The sequence below is a fragment of the Myotis myotis genome, unplaced genomic scaffold (assembly GCF_014108235.1).
Source record: "Myotis myotis isolate mMyoMyo1 unplaced genomic scaffold, mMyoMyo1.p scaffold_m19_p_8, whole genome shotgun sequence".
NCBI classification, from domain to species: Eukaryota; Metazoa; Chordata; class Mammalia; order Chiroptera; family Vespertilionidae; genus Myotis; species Myotis myotis.
Window position 1 is genome coordinate 29,606,620 of NW_023416390.1, and position 21,763 is coordinate 29,628,382.

Consider the following 21,763-nt stretch of genomic DNA (forward strand, 5'->3'; position numbering starts at 1 on the left):
TCCATTATGACTTTCCAGCACCTATGTGGGTCTGTGCTATACTGCCGGGGTCCTGCCCCAGCAGGTCCAGGGGTCCCCAAAGGCGTAGACGGAGTCGGCGAAGAAGGAAGGACACGGAGACAGCGTTCAGTTGATCAGCAGCCTAGCCAGGATCTCTAGCCAGGATCTCCAGCCAAGTTCTGGTCTGGATCTCCAGCAAAGTTCTGCTTAGGATCTCCTGCCGGGGTCTGTAGCCATGTTCCCTCACTAGGTTCTCCAGCCAGGTTCAGTCACCAGGTTCTAGTCAGGTTCTCTTGCCAATTTCTGTAGTCAGGTTCAGTCCAGGATCTTTTGCCATGTTCTCTCCAGCGAAGTTCTTCTGTCTCTAGGTTCTGTGTAGGTTCTGTCTTCTTAGTTCTGTGTTCTAAGTTCTGTGCCTCTTGGTTCTGTTTTCTAAGTTCTGTGTGTAGGTTCTGTCTTCTGAGTTCTGTGTTCTGCTGTCTTGTTACATCTGTATTTATACCAGTTGATTCAATCCTATCAATCTCTATTACAAAGGTTAGGGCGTTTCTTATCTCCATTCCAGGGAGTAAAGATTATGTAGCTTAAGCATGATTGTTCATAGTTAAAGTGATTAATTACCTGCCTGGCACTTAGTTAAGAGGTTTTATTCCCTCCCTAACTTCAGGGGAAAATCCCTACCTGGGGAAACAACCTTTCTCAGAGACCTTGGTTAAAACACATAGTGCCAAGAAGGTGAGCAAACATATTAAGAACAGTATGCCATATATGCCAGGTCCCTTGAAACAGCAAGCATGGACCGGCTCCCGGCACTATACCTCCACCTTGCACAAGTCACAGCTCTGTGACATGGACATGCTCATCATTCCCATCATCAGACGGAGACACTGATGGAATTACATGATGCAATTTCAGTAGTAGGAGAGTCATATCTTGACCCGTACTCTACCCTATGTCTACTGGCCTCCACTGGGCCACAAAGCCTCAGACTTCATCAGAATGATCTGTACAAATGTGGAAGCCACGTTGACATTGTCTGGACCAAGTACCAGAACAGCTATCTTTAAACACAGAGATATTTGTTATAGACTTGACTTCTCTCTCCAACAAGATGACAAAAATAATAAGGGCTTCATATGCTTCCTAACTGATCTACACAAAACTAAAAGTTAGTACCTTTGGAAGTACTATCAAATTTCAAAATTTCAACGCTTATTAAAATCATGACACTTAATGCCTGAGAGCCTCAATATCCCCATCCAATAACAGGAGTGAAGAAAATGTCCCTGTCACAGGACCCTACTGAGGAGAATATTCTTTCTACCAGGATGCATCAATGAAACTGTTGTCTCATATCATCCTGGAAATTTAAACCAAGCAGAATTTTATGGGGTATATTCTATTAGATTGCACAATGAATTATTCTTATGGTAGAAGATGGAAGTATAATATGATAATAACCTAAATATGGAAGCCCATACTTCTTCCATTTTTATTTATTTTAGCAACCTAAAGAAGCCCTAAGACAAAAGTCAACTTTAGCTGCTGCTTCTGATTTTAGATAGCACAACATATTATCTTTTTTATCCCCAAAATCTTCCATGTGTTCAGAGAAACTAAAAATAGAGGAGCAGGCTGTGATTGAAAAAATCAATGAAAGTAATTCAAGCTTAAAGAAAAGTGACCAGATTCCAGTACAAGTTCCCACAGTCTGTGACCAGGGGCTATGGGACAGTCACACCCTTAATCTAATCAAACTTCCAACTAGCCATGGCCTTTGCCATTTGTCTTGCTGAAGGTTCTTTTTCCATTCCAGACCCTACAAAACTTCCTGAGCAGATTGCTTCATCATCAGTTCAACTGATGCTTTCCTGATATGTAGCTCATTCTTTTAATATTTTAATGTGCACTGACCATTAATGCCTCTTGCATCAATGTTTAATTTGCCTGATTTATATAATTTTATTCAACTGTCTGTTACTGACACCATCTGATGGCAACTACCTATTATACTTTGCTTATCAGCACTTAAATATATACTAAATCAAACCGAGACCAGAGAATACAAAGAAAAAGGCTAAAGCTAAAATGCAATGAAGAAAGCATGTAGAGAAATAGAAATGGTTAGGAGAAAAGAAAAATAAAAACATGGTAGTGAAGTTAGGAAAGCACTTACTTATTAAATTATAATGTGGAAAGAGAATAAAAAGCGAAAAAATGAATTTTCTAAGTTTTTTCTAGATGTAGACACTAATACCCATGCATAATTATTTGTGGAATGTATAAATGCTACTGTATAAGCTGCCACCAGTATTTCTTCTATTCATGTGCTTCATTTTCCCCTAGTCTCCTGCCAAAATATTGTGACTGTGCTAAAAACAGATGTGTGACAGTTCTGATGTCCTCCATAATTAATGACCTTTGATTCTGGACAGCTCTGAAACATTCCACATTTGCTGGCCTCTGCTGACTCCTAGAAGGAGTCAGCCCTTGTCCTTTGTGCCCTTCTTTCCACACTCAAGCGTTACATGATATCCCACTGCACATGTCACACAGTCACCTCTGTCTGAGGTTGAGACACAGCTCGAATTTCCTGCCCGGAATCTGGGTGGAAACCAAGTACAGTCATAGAGAGAGGGTGGATTGTGTTCAGGGCAGCAGTCCAAGGGCCTGTGGTAACCTTGCTCCATTTATCCATCACTGCACAGCTGTTGTATTCCAGGGAGAGCTTGCTCGTTCCTTTCTGGAGCCAGATTCTTTTTCCCTTATTGGTTTGGAAATATCCTGCTCAACTGAAGAATTATCATTAAATTACAAAATATCCTCCAGTGTGAAGTTGGAAAGGATTAATGCTCGTGGCTCATAAATGCTTATCTTAGCCTCAAAATGCCCCTTATGTCAAAGGAAGTGGAGTACAGAATGAGGTCCTTCTTGCTGATGATTAACAGACATGGAGGTTGGGCCAAGTTTCTTGGGATTATTCTTGGAATACAAGAAGAAGGCAATCTGAAGGAAGAAACTCTTACAAGGACTCAGGTCAGTCTGACGGGTGTGGGGTGATGATGGTCCTACCCTTTCCTCACAGAGGTGGTGGGTTCCTGGCCAGTTTCCAGTTGAGGCAATATTTGAGTAGCATCTTCTCTGAATCTGCCTTATCTCACATTCCATAGAAATAAACCAAACTTTTAAATGGATGTCAGGCCAAGAATAACCTGGGATTGAGCAGATATCCCAGTGCTCACTTAGCCTGGACCAGTATCAGGTGGCTCAGGTGAACAGAATCACCTGCCTCCATTCAGAGGCAGAGCCATCTCCAATCCCCAGGAGCTGGACTATGTTATGTCTGCAATGATTTCTTTCCCTATAACCAAGATTGCACAAAGGTGATATGACTTCAGTTTTGATGGGAAAATTAAAAGTGTTTTTTTCCTAAGACAAAAGCACAGAGTATGAGTTTTTAGAAAACAAAATAAAAAATAACAAAAATCTTTCTCTGATCAACATTATTAGTCATTAGGAAAATGTAACTCAAAACTACAACCAGATAACACTGCACTCACACTAGGGTGGTAAAAGTCGGAAGGGAAGGGAAGGGAAGGGAAGGGGAGGGAAGGGGAGGGGAGGGGAGGGAAGGGGAGGGAAGGGAAGGAAAGGAGAAAGGAAAGGAGAAAGGAAAGGAGAAAGGAAAGGAGAAAGGAAAGGAGAAAAGGAAACAAAAGAAAATAAAAGAAAAATAGCAAGTGGTGAATATATGGAGAAGTTTGAATTCCCATGTATCACTGGTAGGAATGTAAAATGGTTCTTTGACAACTGTGAGAAACAATTAACATTTCCTCAAAAAGCTAACATAGAATTGCCATATGATCCAGCAATTCCACTCCTTAGGTATACACCCAAAAGGACTGAAAACAGATATTCCAACTAATACTTGTACTCACATGTTCACAGCAGCACTAGTCACAACAGCAAGAGCTAGAAACAATTCAAATGTCCATCAATCATAAATGGATAGACAAATTATTGTCCATCCACACAATGGAATATTACTCAACCATAAAGAGGAATGAAGTACTGACACACGCTACAACATGAATGAGCTTCGAAACACTGTGTTAAGGAAAGGAAGCCAGATGCAAACTGTCACATATATCATTTATGTGAAACATCAAGAATAGTAAATCCTGCCGAAACCGGTTTGGCTCAGTGGATAGAGCGTCAGCCTGCGGACTGAAAGGTCCCAGGTTCGATTCCGGTCAAGGGCATGTACCTGGGTTGCGGGCACATCCCCAGTAGGAGGTGTGCAGGAGGCGGCTGATCGATGTTTCTCTCTCATCGATGTTTCTGACTCTCTATCTCTCTCCCTTCCTCTCTGTAAAAAAATCAATAAAATATATTTAAAAAAAAAAAAAGAATAGTAAATCCATAGGGACAGAATGCCAAAGGATGTTGCCAGGGGCTGGGGAGGGGATGGGGAGTGACTGCTGAATGGGTACAGCACTTCTTTTGGGGAGATGAGAACTAGATAGATGTGGTGGTCACTTCTGATTGTACTGAATGCCATTGAATTGTTCACCTTAAAATGGGTTAAATTTGTATTAGATGAATTTCACCTCAATTCTTTAAATTGTTTTAATACTCTGTTAAGACTGGTGCCTGACATCCCTTGCCTCAAAGAAGGGAGTTTTGTTTCCTTTTCTGCAGATCTCTGCACCTTCTCTCCCACAACTCCTTTTGATTCCATCTTCTCTGGAATCTTCCTCCATTGACTACATCCCTCCCCCCACCTGTCACATCTGCCAGTTTCTTTCCTTCTGTTTATTTCAATGTGGCACATCTTCTGCTCTAGAAATAAAAACCCTCCTTTTGACCAAGTTGCCCACTCTCTCCCTCCACTCCGTGCCAAACTTATCAAAAGGGCAAGGCATGTTGGTGACCCAAGTCCCTCCTTGCCCCTATGATCTGGCTTCTTGCCCACTACCATCGCTGCCCTCCCAACAGCAAGATCCTGGTTGGATTCTCCCACCTCCTGCCCAGGGAAGCAGCCAATTTTCTGAAAGGCAATCCCTTCATTTCCTTGCTCCTCTTTACTATCTAAAGAGCTTGCAACAATAACCACCAAAAAGGTTGCAGAAGGAAAAATGCCAATTTCACTTGGAATGTCCTTGAAGCAGTAAAATTAAAATTTGATGAAATCTCAAGCCTTACACATCTTTTTAACATTCTGGTAACAAAACGGCGGGGCGGGGGTGGGGAGGAGAACATAAAGCATTCCTGCTGCTCCCCAAAGCCCAGGGGTTGTCTCAGTAAACACATGCAGTTCTTTGAGTAAGGACCTAACGATCCCATTTTTCATGGAACACCTTTTCTCCTTGAAACAAGGACTCACAGGCAAACTAGGCTTCTTCGGAATTGGCCATTCAGCAGATACTTTCTCTCAAATGAACCGAGGAAGATTGCCACTTCAAGGAAAACAACCAGTAGTTATTGTTGTCAGAGATAACATTTGAGCTTTAAAAGCCTTAAAGGAGAAATTAGCATTTTGGAAAACTTTTATCTTTCATTATGAGCTTGACAAACCCCCAATACCTAAAGACAATTTTGATGAGATTGGTGGTGATATTAATCACGATGTGATTTTTAGGATTATTATATAATGAAAGGTATCAACATTTGGAAGCCCTGTATAAGTCCATTACTTTCCAAATGACCAATCTGTGTTGTTATAAAAACCACTCATCAGTAGGAAATCCAAAATGCAGAACAGACCAATGGATTTTAATGTACCAGAGTACAAGAGATCATTGATATGGTTTCAGATTCTACATTCAATTAAACTTTATGAATCTGCCACTTGTCCAGTTCTCAAGTATTTTCAAGATACTCCATTATCTACAAAGGCTATTAAAACACTTCTCCTCTTTCCAACTGAGAATCTGTACGAGGCTCAATTTTCTTCCTATACTTCAATCAAAATAACGCTTCACAATAGATCACATATAAAAGCAAAGGTAAAAACCCAGCTCTCTTCCTTGGAGCCAGATATTAAAGAGATTTGTAAAAATGAAAACGGTGTCTTGCTTCTCACTAAATTCTTTTTTGCTTTGGAAAATATAGTTACTTTTGATAAAGGTGTCATTTTTGATAATATGTGATGGGTTTATTAATTAAAAGCAATAATAAATATTTAATACCTTAGTTTTAATTTAATGTAATAAATATCAGTAGATGGAGCCCAATAACCAAGAGTTCTTTGGGGACCTCAATGATTTTGTAAAATGCAAGGGAGTTCTGAGACCAAAAAATCAGAAAAGCACTGGGCTAAGTGAAGTCAAACATATTTGTAAATAAAAGTGCAAACACCACATCCACTGGAGGAGTCTTCACATGAGTCTGTAGCTATCAGCAGAGAATGGGGGCCAAGGTCTAGAGACTGAGGCACAAGGATGGCCAGCAGGGAGCAATTCTGAAAGGGAGGGGAGATCTCTCTAATACCAGGAAGGAACCTGGACTCTGTCTGTCATTAAGACACATTCTGTCCAGTTGGGGGGAAGTTATGCTGGACAATCCCCTAACACACCACAGGTCATTCTGAATTACCTAACACTCCCTCACTGGAAGGATAAGCTGCAAAGGCAGGCTGATTCTTAGAAGCTCAGAGGATGTCACGAAGGAAAAGACAAATAAAAGCTCCAAACTGTCAGACTTCAGGAAGACAGATGAGTCCATTTGTACTTTTTGTTATTACTATTTGCACTTTAAAGTCATATTTGAGGTAACTGTCAAAAACAGCAGTCCATGATAGGGAACATTTAAATGATTTCTTTCCCCCTACTAATATGAAAGAAATACCTCAAATGGGCACTGACTAGATATTTAATTAGAGGAAGGCTGCAGAAGTTGATGTTTCAGAGGAGATTTGGGCATCAGGTGAAGGTCAAGTTCAATGATTCCCGATGCCAGTGTTTTGACCTTCAACGTCTGGAGAGCAGGGAGTCAGGTGATTTTCCTCCCTTGTGTTTTGTTGGGTGAAGCTCCATGCCTAACACATAGAGGTGCTCACAGAATGCTGGGTGAGAGAGTGGAAATGTGCAGAAATAAATGACTATCCTAGATGAGGAGTGGCATAAATTCCTTTGGTGTGTGTGAGCAAAGCACTGTGATGCTTTCCAGATCCCTAAAGGGGATGCCCTCCTCAGGCAAAGCCCTTCAGCTTCATTATTCCCAGCAGCTCATGCTAAGTTCACTGAATTATGGACTGAAAAATAGGGCAAAAGGGTAAGTATTTTATGGAAAGACAAGGAAAACAGGCCTGCCAAGTTCCACGTGATGGTTTATCTTCTCTCAGACATCATTTAATCAGTGCCTTATTTCCATGTTCTAAAAATTATTCATTGCAATCTCAGAATGATAGTTATCTGTCTTTGATGCAGCCTCATGAGTATGTCTCCTCTTTGTAAAGTCTGATGGATATAATGAACTGGACAGAACTGTGAGAAAAGGGCTCCACACCTGAGTGCCTAGGATACAGTGAGGCCCTTCTTTGATTTTTCGAGGGGCTTCCTCTGCTACCCTCCCACCCCATTTCTTTCTCACAGTGTTACCAGGTCACAGTCTTTTTTCAAGGTCTCTTGAGGGCCCTTATGTTTGCGCTAATGACAATCAAAAGATGAGCTCTGAGAGAAGTGATGGGTGAGAGAATGCGACATCCATTCCTGCCCTCCGGCGCGCTGCTACTGCCTGAGAGAGGTTCGCAGAGGATTCAAACCAACAGAAGGATGGTATCAACGATTCCATTGGTTCCGATTATTCTGACCTATTTCCTCTGGAAACAACAGGGAAGGGATTGGCAGCGTTGCTTAAGAAGGTCCTCAGTGGTGACTACAGGTCACACTGTCTGTGAGAACCTCAGAACAGAGACTATTTTCCATCCGTGACTTTATCAAATGAAATTCACCATGCCCTTCCCGTATTTAACTACCAGATAACTCAAATTACATATCAAATTATATATCTAACTCAACACTTGGAGAACTGGTTTCCCATCATATTTTTGTTCTTTTGTTTGTTTTGTTCATTCGGTTCATAGGCACTTTTTCAGCATCATCCATGCGGACAGCACATGCTATTTGTTACAATGGATGCCGAAAAAAGCAGGCACAGATCACAGGATCAAGGAACTCACCTGCTGAGACTCCCCTGGGAAGCCCAGTGATCCCACATCTGAGTCAGGCCTGTCTCAGGGCTCACAGAACACACCTGCAACCCCTTCCCACAGCCCAGCCTGCATCACCAGCACCCTGCCCCCACAAACTTCCAACTCTGTCTCAAAGGCCATGTCATCTCTGACCAAATGTGTATCTCCTGAGCCTTGGCCAGTACCAGGCACATGACAGACAATAACTCTGCAGTGCGTTGAGTACAAATAATAATGGATGTAAAGAAATACAAGCATGCATCAATACTCATGTGTCTCATAAGAAAAATAAAATGCAACAGGGTTTTAGAGGAGGGAGTCTGCACTGGGGATTAGGGACAGCTTCCAGAAGCAAAAAGAGTTTGAGCTGAGACTGAAGTATAGTTAGGAAGGTGGGAGGGCAGGGGCAGAGAGTGGGGGTATGGTGGTGTGGCAACTAAGGATTCCAGATGGAGGGAACAGCATATGGAAAACTATGGAAATCTGAGGGAGGAATGAGATGGGGGTGGGGAGGAGGGAGGGAACGCCCCTACAGGGATTGTGAGAGGAGCTCAGGTTGGAAGCTGGAAAGGGTGCTCTTGCACACAGCTGAGGCATGCTCCTCTCTCTGCTCTGGGAATGAAATAGAAAATAAACAAACCTCAGAAATGAGAATTTACTTCGAGCCCTAACAAAGAAGCACATGCTTTTGAAACAGGAAAAAGGATTAAGTAGAGGGGAAGGATAGTATCGCCTGCCCAGGCCACATGGGCTGGAGAACAAGGACAGCAGATGTTAACAAGTGATGAATAAAAAACAACTTCAGGGCAGTGATTTATTTCCTATAAACCAAACCCAAGCAGAAGAACTCAGCCATAGGAAGTCTAGGACTTTCTAGAACTTGAGCCTTTGACTTCTAAGAGCAAGGAAGGAGGTAATAGAAGGTCAGGAATCTTCAAGAGCCCAACATGCTAGTGCTTTTCTCATGTGCAGGCCAACCCCTGGAGACAAAATTAAGATACAGGCTCTAAGGGGAATTATCAATGGCTCCCAGCCATGATGTCAGTTCAATTCTCTCTCAAAACACAATCTGAATAGTTAGCTCTAATATCTGATCCAAATAGCCTAACAATGATGGATTCCTAAGCTAGAGCTAGAGAGATTTCTAAGGAACCTTTTAAGAATGAGGGCCTGACCCCACTTATCTATCAATATAAATCAGAGCCAACAAATAAGACAGTTTGGGGATATGTATTAAACCATTATATCATTTGTCAGCAGTTATCTTTTTTTATCAATTCCACGTGACCTTGAATTTATTAACAGTGAAATCCCTGAATAAAACGATGTTGCATATTTGTGTTATGAAATCAGCAAGAATGGGAAGAGTATAAGCACTATTTCTGAGACCTCTATTTCCAGAATTATGGTCCACAACCTACTTTTGCATCAGAATCACCATCTGTCTAACAAAAGGCATCATAATCTGAGTGAGTGGCCTGGAATATGACTTTTTGCCAAGGGTCTCAGGCAAATCTTAGGCAAAGTAAATTTTAAAACTACTCCTTTAATTCTGTGGGCAAGGAATGCAATTGAGTAGAAAGGGTACAACAATGAATTGGAGAGAAAGTTTTGTGATTGTTAATTTTATATGTCAACTTGGCTGGGCCATGGTGCCTAGATATTTGGTCAAACATTATTCTGGATATTTCTATCAGTGTGTTTTTGAATGGTATTTACATTTAAAGCAGTGAACTTTGAGTAAAGTAGATTGAACTACATAATGAGGGTGGGCCTCTTCCAATCAGTTGAAGGCCTGAATAGAACAAAAGGCTGATCTCCCCCAAAGCAAGAGGGGATTCTCCCAGCAGTCTTTGGACTTCATCTGTAACATCAGCTCTTCCTTGTCCACCAGTAGACTGACTTTGGGCTTGAATTGAAACTCTTTCCTGAGTCTTCAGCCCACTAGCCTCTCCCCAATCAAATTTTGAACTCACTGAGATTCCACAATGAGTGGATCCAGAACGAGCCAATTCCTTAAAATAAATCATAAGTATGTCTCCTATTGCTTCTGTTTCTCTGCAAAACCTTGACTAATACACATCTCTTGCTCTTAGGAGACAGGGTCCATGGAACCTAACTGAATCTAAAGAAGACTTAAGGCCCACACCAGCAAAGAGGTCTTTGTGACTCTCTGACACACCTTTCAGATAATTAAGGAATCATCAAATAGGCAACAGCCAACCTTGGTGACAAGATACAAAGAGAACCAGTGGCCAACAGTCCAAATATTTCATAAAGAAAAGAAAACATCAGTCAACTGTTATAACAAAAGGAGTTTTTTAAAAGGTAGCTCCCTACCGTGCTATAGTAAAAATTTAAAAAGACCTTCCCAGGATGGGGCCATATCTAAGAACAGCAAGCTTAAACTTTTATCACAAGTCACCCATCAACTCAGAACTGTGAAGTATCCTCTAGACAAAGTATACCTGACAGAAAAGAAATGATCCCCATTACCAAATGAGAGTACTGTGGAAATAATAGAATTGCTTTTATTTTTATGGATGACCCAATAAAAAGTTACAAAAATGATTAGCAACAGTAAAGAGTTAAACTGCCATAGAGTTCTTTCTATTTTGCATTGAGTTTGAGGTTAGACCGTATAACTTCTAATTTTTGGAAAGAGTAAAAAGAAACAAACTTGATGATAACAGTCTTGTTAGTCAATGACTAGTAAATTATGACAACAATCACAAGAAGTCACTGAATTCAAGTAGACACAAAAAAGGTGAGCCTCCTTTGCATCCCCACTCCTGCCAATGGTAGTTCAAATCCCCCCATCTTTTTATGAACTATATAGGACTGGCTTCCAGATTGTTCTCTCCAAGAGAACAAAGTGGGTCTACGAATGGACATGGTAATTTCAGCCTAATCATTTGCTTACAGTCACCAGGGATGATTATAGTGGCTTAGATTAGATGACTGCCACAATTTCCTTAAATCCACTGAAGGTACATGTGGGCTTTGACTGAATCAACAACAGCAGAGGATCCATACTCTAGAAGCCACGTGGTGGACGTGGGAGGTGGCAGCAGAGGGAAGAGGTGTCATCTCAGGGAGAGGTAAACAGCTATTCAAAGGAGCTGGTGCCCGTAATGAACGTGTTTCCTCTACAGTGATCTGCTAAAATTAGCATGGATTCCTCACTCAGGCTTTTGAGTCATTTTTTTCAGTTTTCCAAGTTACCTGCCAGGTGCTAACCACTTCCACAACCTTTTCAATGAGTCAGTTCTAAAGCACCAGGCACAGCCTCTGAGCTAGAGCTTTCATGCCAATGAGACCCAGGTGGGGCCACGTGCAGCCAACATGATGCCTCAGGATAACACGGTGAGTACTTTATAAATGAAAAGTTTCCCCAGAAGTATCATCCATTGTAAGAGAAAGCTCACAAGGAATCTGAACCACATTGTCAGTCCTAAATTCTGAGAACAGCCCCTCTGTTCCTGTTTAAGACATTTCTCTTTTGCCAATATGATCGTTTGAGGGCTAATCAGGCCCCAGAATCATTCACTGGGAATGATAAGAATGAATCTGGGGAAGACGCGTGTGTACCCCCTTTTCAGCCTCACTGGGGAGCTCTGACATTCTGCCATGGTTTCCATATCTTTTCTCAAGTTATTGTACTCTAGCCTTGACTGTCGCAGAACATTAGTGTCCTTCCCTTTTCCCCATAAAATAAGTTGATAAATGAAGCTTCCTCTCAAGAAAGAGAAGCATTGGGTCCAAGTTGGCTGAGACAGACAGAAATGGACCCACAGGGAAGGTTCGGTTCAGTAAAGGAAACCTCATGCTCCACCTCCTGGCTTTACCCCAAGCTCTCTACCCTTCCCCAGGGATTTCATTTGTGACTTTGGTTTACATCTGTGTTCCTCTTCTAAGATTAAGCAGAAATTATTATTCCACTGCTTTCTTGGGTTCTGACAGCATTCTGTCCCCTCCAGGGGATATCTTACAGGAAAAAAAAAATGGTATATTTGAGCCATTGCATTACACCTAAAATACATCAAAATCACGGGTTTTTTAAGACGGCATGAGCATTATCTTCCAACATCTCTTTTTTCAGTTACCCCATTCCTTCCACTTATCCAAGTTCCCACCACTGTTACTGAGGGTGCTGGCATTACCACAAGGAGGTGTCACCACATAAAATTGACCAGTGCTACCCTTAAAATTGGACTAAAACAGCGGTTCTCAACCTGTAGGTCAAAATCCCTTTGGGGGTTGAACGACCCTTTCACAGGGGGTCGCCTAAGACCACCGGAAAACACATATATAATTACATATTGTTTTTGTGATTAATCACTATGCTTTAATTATGTTCAATTTGTAACAATGAAAATACATCCTGCATATCAGATATTTACATTGCGATTCATAACAGTAGCAAAATTATAGTTATGAAGTAGCAACAAAAATAATTTTATGGTTGGGGGTCACCACAACATGAGGAACTGTATTAAAGGGTCCCGGCATTAGGAAGATTGAGAACCACTGGTCTAAAACAACTCACACTCTTTTTCTATTGAGGGGCCCACTTTACTTAACATGAACTCCAGTGTAAATAGGTGTAGAACTGGGGAGCGGGAAATGGAGGCAAGCATGCCGGACACAGAAACAGTGAGTGCTAAGAGTAGTGGATGTGTCCTTGTGGAACAGACTCCCTTGTAAGGGTTAGGATTAGGGTCTCTCGCTCCTGGCATTCAGATGGCACCTGGGGTCCATCTGCCATTGCCTTAAGGGATCCCTAGACCGATGGCAATTGGCTTCAGTGGCTGCTCTGGTCCTTTTCTGGTCTGACTCCTTTACCCCATCACTAACCAGAAAATGAGGAGAAACTGTCTTCAGCCCCTGACGCCTGCCCCGTGACCCCTGCCCCTGGGACCTGAACTACGGGGAACAAGACTCAGGTCCCCGACAATATTGACAATGCTGGTCCACGAAGGTCAAAAGTAATGTCAGCCTTCTGGTCCCTGCCTCTTCTCCATTCCTTCTCTTATTTTCACTTCTGTAACTGTTATTAGCACGAGGAAATGCAAAGTCTAAGGAGGGAATTCGGTAGTAACTGGGAAATAAATGACTCGGTGCTTACCTTTCCTTCCTTCCACTTCTCTTGATTCTGCTACCAGATATGTTGACGACTTCTCACAAAAACCCTGGTTCTACCAAAGCAAGAAGGGCTAGCACTGCACAAACTCATTGTGATTACTTTAGAAATCATATGGAGATTTATATATCTGTGTGTTGCATACTGGCATATAATTGAAACCAGAAATGTGGGAGGCTTCTTAAAATACATTTATATCAATATATGTTTTCCAGGCTACCGGCATCCCCTTACCTCTGCTGGCTTCGTGGTGCAGGCCCCTTTTCCTGAGCACTCCAAGTCACGCGCATGGCTCTCCGCTGGAGCACAGGTGCTGGTCTTCACCACCAGGGTCAAGCGCAAAGCCGCGATGGATTTAGTAACAGAATCATTCACAAAACCTAAAAGGAAATGGGACAAGAGGCAATGTGAATTTTACCAACATTCTTTTTACAAGACTCTGAATTTTGCGCTAACCGGTTTTGCTCAGTGGATAGAGCGTCAGCCTTCGGACTCAAGGGTCCCAGGTTCTATTCCAGTCAAGGGCATGTACCTTGGTTGCAGACACATCCCCAGTAGGGAGTGTGCAGGAGGCAGCTGATCGATGTTTCTCTCTCATCGATGTTTCTAACTCTCTATCCCTCTCCCTTCCTCTCTGTATGAAATCAATAAAACATATTTAAAAAAAAAAAAAAAAGACTCTGAATTTAGTTTAGGCCAGCAGTCTGGCCAAGAAGATGCAATGCGTTAAGTTAGGCAAAAGAATAAAGCACACACAGTAGCCTCAAGCCTTTCAGACAGCCACTCCTCCGTGAGAAATACCCAAGGCCAACGAAAAGGAGCGGCTGCCACTTTGGTCATCCCTTAGACCCGTTGCTCTGCTCCTGCCCTCGCCCTTGGGGGCCGCTCTTTCTCTCAAGTCCATCCTGCTCTAGCATGTTAGAATTCAACTTCCCTGATTTAAACCCATTTCTCCCAGGAAGCCACCTGCCTACATTTCCCAACTCTCCTGCCTCCTGGTTACCTGGGGTAGTCATAGCACTAAATATACCTCCATTACCAGCCTTCCTGGGCAGACTCTGTGCCTTCACAGGCAGACATGCAATACAGGTTGGTATTCTATGTTGGGTTTATCAGTGAATAGCTTACTTGATCACCAATCTGGCTACACAATATCAATTTAACTTATATGGCTTTAATCAACTAATACAGGACCAATGGTAGTTGAATATTGATTGCAGTATCATTAATGCATCATATTTATCATTCCATGATCTTTGTCTAGTATGGCTATTTATAGATAGTAAGTAGAAATAAATAGGAAGTAAATATAGTCTCCAATTGGAATAAAGAAATAAATCCTGTAAGTATTTTGTATCAATGATATAATTATTTTACTAGGAGAGTGTCTTTTTTTCTAATAAGAATATTCACTTATTTATATATAATTTTAAATTTCAAAATAAATCACTTATAATTAACACCTCCATCATCCAGGAGAAGACTCCTGTGTTACCCGTAAATAGTGCTCAAGACCAGGTGGTGAAAATGATTCTAGACCAGTGGTTCTCAACCTTCTGGCCCTTTAAATACAGTTCCTCATGTTGTGACCCAACCATAAAATTATTTTCGTTGCTACTTCATAATTGTAATGTTGCTACTGTTATGAATCATAATGTAAATATCTGATATGCAGGATGATCTTAGGCGACCCCAGTGAAAGGGTCGTTCGACCGCCAAAGGGGTCGCGACCCACAGGTTGAGAACCACTCTTCTAGGCAGTCATGCCTCTCTGAGCCCCAAAGTTCTCATGTGTTAAGTAAGGATAATAGCCCAAAGTAGGGTGACTACAGAATTTATGATCAAAACTGGGGCTCTTCTCGGATCAAAACAGGGTGCTTTTGTGACTACAACTGGACACAGGCATGAAGTGAGAGGACAGTCTCCTGTCCTGAGGAACATCCAGAGACCAGGAACCTGCAAAGTGCAGTCTTACATTAATGCAAGAGATCATTTTAACAGGCAGAAGATGGGTGCAAAACAGAGCAGAAGACTGAATCCAACTCACAAGTGTCAAGGTTATGATGGAAAACGAATGCAAGTCAGAGTGGAGTGGAGACACGCCTCAACTCCTAGTTTGGAATTAGGAGGCCAGTGTCTCTTGGTGTGTCGGTAAAGACTGGTGCTGCAGGCCTGACTCAGGGTGGCATTTTACATCCACAGAGACTAGTTGCTTTCTTCCTAAGATTTCCTATTGAGGACTTTATGGTAAACTGGCTTTAGGACAGAAGAAACAGGATGGTTTAGGCAAAGGCACCTCCTCTGTAGTTTTCTACTTCCTCGATCAGGGCCCCGCACTAGATAGATACCTCACACCTCCTCCCAGCCACCTTCACACTGCCTGCTTGCCTCTATTCTTTAAACACTTCCATGAAGCCCCCTTTGTCTGGCCTACTTGTCTTTCTTCCATCTCCTAGCTCAGATCTCACCTTATTCATGAGCTTCTCCTCAATATCCCAGCCCCCTCTGAGCCCAACCCATCCATCTCAAGTACAAACTATCACGTACATGTCCCTGATTAGTTTATGTTTTGGGTGGTTTCTTGTTATACCACCTTTACCAAATCTTCCTGATGGCTAGGGACAAGTAAGAGAGGTGGCAAGCAGGAAGTCAGGATACGGGTGTATACAGGGTGTCCCAAACATGTATGCACACTTTAAAAGTTCAACTGATATTTCTTTTCAGCCAGAGTAAGCTCTGAACAAAAGAAATTCATCCTAAAATGCTATTGGATTTTAGGGAGGACACAGGGTATCCCCAAAATTTTATATACACTTTAACAGCTGATAACATTTAATTTTCGCTCCTTTTCAGGTTTAACTTCTTTGAAATAATAGGTGAAGCCATACTAAGTTTGAACTAAGGAAATTTATTCATTAGACTTTTTATGGGGATACATGAAAGATAAAATTTATGGTACAAAACCGGCAACAGTTGACTAACTGAGGGCGCACAAATACCGAACAAAGTGATTCTTGACGTTTGCAATTTCATTGCTTCAGTCCAGTGCCTGACCATAACAGTCATCAGTTTGAAAACAGGCATTGATAAAAATAAAAAAAATATATTCATTTCTATAGATTCTTTTAAATTTTGAAAATGAACTGTATGTTAATAAACACTGACTATATAATCATTCCAAGTGTGTATACATTATTGGGGGACACCCTATATATGAGTGAGTGGCAAAGGCAATTCCTGAAGAGGAGTTTCCAGAATGTCTTGTCATCTAACATGAAGAACAACAATTATTTGAATGCATAGATCTCGGTTTCCTAAGGAAATACTTGCTTATTAATTTGTGATTAGCCTTGATAGGGACACAGAGCCTGGAACAATGTTGGGATGCTACCAGAGTTCTTACTCGAAAAGATATTTTACATATAAAATAATAGAGGTCAATCAGATATCGGTAATTATAAAGGTTTTTTTCATACCTTTGCTATTATGATTGAAATCTACATCATCTGTCTACTTTCTAAGCATTTAGACCACATAATGCTTTGTAATTCTGTTGAAGAGACCTCCCTCCAAAGGTTATTTTTTAAATTCTATTCAGCTATTAAATGTACTTAGCTGGTAGAAATTCAAATGCAAACACAGTTAAAAATATACATGGTGTAGTTTTCTACATAATTTGCTTCCATTATCTCAATGACCATTTACTGAACTCCCATCTACAAACCAGGGGCCATATTAAATGCTAAGGTTACAAAGATGAGTCACCCCTAGTTTCTGCCACACCAAGGTTCAGTGCAGAGTAGTGGGCCTTTGATTGTTTTGAAAGCAGAAGCTACATAATTTTGCAGGGGCTTTTTCCAAGTACATATTTCTGGGCTCCAACACAAATGATTCAGAATCAATAGTCTAGGATGGGCCCCTGGCAGGCATGTTTTCTGAAAAAGACTTCCTAAATAGTTCTGACACATGCTTCCAGTTAAGAACCACTGGTCTGGCAGAAAAGCTAATCTAAATCATGCAAGTAATATTATTATTAAGGTAACAACCACCCTGAATCAGAGGCATGTAGGTGAGCCTATGAAAGCACATTTTATTCATCTATTTTTGAAAGTTCTGCCAACTCTGATTATTTAGACAGAATTGATATTCCCTCTTCTTCACAGGTCTCAGAAGTTCTTGGACACAACTCTGATAAAGGTTCCTATATAAGCTTTATTTGCTTAATAAAACTGTGAGTATTTTGGCCCTAAAGTCTCTTAGGGCCAAAATTGATTAAAGAAATCAATCTTTGCAATAGTGTGTCACACACTCCTATGTAATTCCTAATTATGTCACCTCATCTCCCAAAGGGAGTCAACAGAATAAGCATGCTATTTTTGGCAATATAGTGCTCACACGATGAGATCAGCGCCTGGTGGCTCCTTCCAGGTCAGAGTATAATTTCAGTAAGTTGTTCGCACCTCTCTTTGACCATGTCTAAGGGAAAAGGCTTGGACTTCCTCATCATGAAAAGTAATACTGTCCAATTTAACTTTCATCAACCTGCAGCTAGGGTAGGGAGTCAAGTAGCCCCTGGGAAATGCCTCATGCCAAAATCAGGAGCTGTGTCCTTTACAAAGGGACAGTGGAAAAAATCAGAGTGAAAAAGAATTCATCTTTTACAAAAGAAGTTCTTTGAGGCTGGATTCATGGTCATTTGAGAGTTGTTGAAAGTCAGTGTGGTTTTTTTGTTTGTTTTTTTGGACACAGTACTCATACCGATGGACACTTCTAACACACTTATAAGAAATGCAAAGCAAATGGTCATGATTTCTTTCTTCTTTAATGGTGTGATATCAATATGCACAACATAATTCCTGATCCAGGACTGGATAGAAACGCTTCCTCACCCTCCACTGGAGTCTCTGAGATGACACTCTGGTTCTGTCTGCAGAGACATTTTAGAGTGGGCTTTGCCAACACCTACATTCTCTATAGTCTTTTCAAAATCCGAGGCACTGACATTAAACAGGCTATGAATTTGCTCCAACTAAGACTTGATTTAAGTTAAAAGCAAGAAGGGGAAATAAAAGAAGGAGATTTATAAAAGAAAGGAGAGAAAAGAGGAAAGAGAGAAGGGGGGAAGGAAGACTAGGCCGAGAAAAGGAAAAAGAAAACCAAATCACAGGTTAGAAACAGCATGATACGAAGGAAAGGAAAACAAGTGAAGCAGAAATGGAGAAAAAAAATGAAGGCTTTCCATCAAATGCTTCAGGGACTCTTACACCTTTTATCAAAAGGACGTTTTATCTTCTTCTCATTTTCTGGGCCTTATATTCCTCATTGCAACCACAACAAATGTAAAATTAGAGTTCTTTGAAAGTCGTTATGAATAAACATTTGTTTAAATCATAATTGTGCACAGTTAAAGTCTATGATTCTGATTATGAGAAGGATATACGTACTGAGTCACCCTAAACGGAGAGACCATGCATCCCATGGGGTGAGGTGGGGAAAAGTATAGGGATGGAGGGAGAGTGACCTCATTCATTCAACATTCAGCTGTTGTTTATTGAGCTCCAAGCAGGAGGCAGATTTTAGGTTGAACACTGAAAGCTGAGAAAGTGCCAAGGAAAGAGCTGAGGAGGTCAGCGTGTCGGATGGATGAGGACATCAGTGTGTCAATGGCCAGCATCTTGATGAGGAGAGAGAGGCAGGAGAGACCTGATCACAGGGGGGTCTCATGACCTTAGTAAAGATTTGGATTCCATGCCAAGTGCAATGGAAATCCACTGAAGGGTTTTAAACAGGGGAATAACACATGACTTATGCTTTTTCAAAGATCACATTTTGGAGGAAGAACCAAGAAGACTTTTGCATGTGGGATAGGAGAGAAAGGAAGAAATCACACATAGATAGTATAAACAACTTTGTGGGGGGGGAGGGTAGGCATGTGAATCAAAACTTCCATTGTGAACATATCAGATTTGAGACACTGATGAGACCGCTCCTGAAGTGGAGCAGTCAAGTTGGTGGACGGATGTAGGACAGGTGTAGTTATAAATGTGAGGGCAGACGCTCTAAATTTGGGTCTCATCTAAAGATAGAGGTATTAAATCAATGGGACATGGAGAGTGAACTTAGGGAGAGGAGAGAGAGAGAAAACAGGGCCCAGAAACAAGCTTTACCAGCCAACATACACTTAGGTTTGCATAGCTATCAGCCCTTACAGAATCATACTAGTAAAAAAATAGCTACAACAGAAGTGCCTACATGATTTTTCCATTGTGGGATTGATAAGGAAAGATAAGACTTCTACATCATGAAGAGCATAAAGAACTACAAGTGGGAGGCTGCGGGCCATGCAAAGAAAAAGTCTCCAAGACTCTACACAGTTCAACTCAAACTTCAGAAGGAACGAAAGAGAAGAGGGAGGGATGGAGGAGGGAAGATATGGCTTGGGAGACCCCTTTTACTTGCTACGCAACTGGGTGATTTCCCTAATGAGTTTTAAAACTGTAATGATGGCAAAGTTTCTCCAAAGGTTATCCAGGAATCCGTTAACACTCTGGAGTAACTGGTTATGAGGACAAATAAAAATTGGGTTTCCTTCTCCCACCTCTCAATCCTTGTCTCCTCTGCCGCCCCCCCCCCCCTTCCCTAACTCACACACAAAGACTCTGCCTGGTCCGCACCCCACACTGTGCTCATTAACACAGTAATAAAATGTTCTGCCATCATTACAGTCCTTTTAAAACAGTGACTTGGCCAAACTCACCTCCCTTGGGGCCAATGAGAAGCTGAGAGCCCTGAGAGGGGTCCAGTCATTATCTCTGGAATGCAGTGGTGTGGTCATACATCAGTTAGAGCAGAGATGGCTGGCTCCAGGCCATTAACTGTTGATTTTACCACTTGTCTTCTTTAATATTAACACTAAAGAGTCTTAAATGGACTCTGTCGTTACTACCTCATTGGGATTAATAGCAAATGAGATTTGCATTTCTCACCTCAGTGGTTTGGCTAAAGACCATTTTCCTTCCTGTTAAAGGGAAAGCATACATGCAAAATAAAAATTCTGGCTGTAAATACTTGAGCAGTAGGTATTGGAAACAGACTGCCTAGTCTTACTATTAGGACTGGCGAGTCATCTGGCACAAACCTATAACCTATAAAAACTGTCCATAGTTGGGGTAGTCCCATGGCTGGCATGAGATAGGCATGAGAAGTGTGAAATATCACAGATTCCAGATCCCATTGGAAGGCACAACCCCTCCCCCATGCCCACTGTTTAGAAGGTAGGATGGAGGTTAGTGGAAAGCTTAATAAGTTGGTCAGATCCCTGTGGATTTGTGACTCAATACTTGTGGTTTGGGGAACAAACTTGAGAAATAAATCATCTTTTGACAATGCCAAGCCAGAGACAAAAACAAAACAAAACACAACACAGAAACAACCTTGAGGCAGGGAGCAAGCCTGAATGTAGACCAAGTTCAGGGCAACATGATATAAAATGAGGCTTATTAATGTACCCCACTTTGTAAAGAACACAGCTATCCCCACAGTGCACATATGCAGAATGCTGGCAGATCAGGAGTTAAGGAGAAAAATTAAATGAGCACTAAAAAAGTTGTCACTACACCAGGTACTAACGAACAATGCCTCATTAGATGAAGAACTGAAGAACGTGCCTGGCCACACCAACCTTCCAGGATCTCATTCACAGTCTTTTTACTTTTTCTAACGAATCTTTCTTTAAATTTCCATATAAAAGCTGGATTTTGTTGTTGTTGCTTGCTTGCTTGCTTTTAAGTTGTGATGCTTAAGATAGTAAATTGCTTTTTACAAAATTTTCTCATACAGAATATCTCATTTCCTGGGACATTTGGCTAAGGTATGGCCAATGATGCTTTTGAATTGAAAGACACAATGGCACATAACAGCAGCAGTGCAGATACCCCTGCCAGTGTCACTCAGCAAAGTCATCAGGTAGGTTACGCCTAGCCAAGTGACTGAAAACTGCACGTTCAGTACAGTTCAGCCTTGAACAACATGGATTTGGCCTGCATGGGTCCACTTACATACAGATATTTTTCAATAAATAGATAGCTGGCCCTCTGTATCCCTGGGTTTCACATCCACAGTTGGGACTCTCTGGATGTGGAAGGCCAACTATATGCATTGTTCTATGCCATTTTATATAAGGGACTTGAACTTCCTTGGATTTTTATCTCTATGGGGTTTCCTAGAATTAATCCCCCATGAATACCAAGAAACAACCAAAGTTTTAGGGGAGTCAAAAGTTATACACAGATTTTTGACTACATGGAATCAGCATCCATACCCCTCACATTGTTCATGGGTCAATATCATTTTCTCTAAATAAAAAGAAATTGTAAAGACAGTGGTAAGATATTATAAAAGAAATATAATCCACTTGCTATCACCTG

The 21,763-nt window shown here is 41.4% G+C and overlaps 1 protein-coding gene across 1 annotated transcript in view; it reads right to left on the minus strand.

Moving 5' to 3' along the window:
* DNER (delta/notch like EGF repeat containing) overlaps positions 1-21,763 on the minus strand; it is a 242,977-nt gene that overhangs the window by 100,331 nt on the left and 120,883 nt on the right. The window contains exon 5 of the mRNA XM_036320749.1: positions 13,572-13,717. Within this exon, the coding sequence (XP_036176642.1) occupies positions 13,572-13,717 (146 nt within the window). The remainder of the gene's footprint in view (positions 1-13,571; positions 13,718-21,763) is intronic.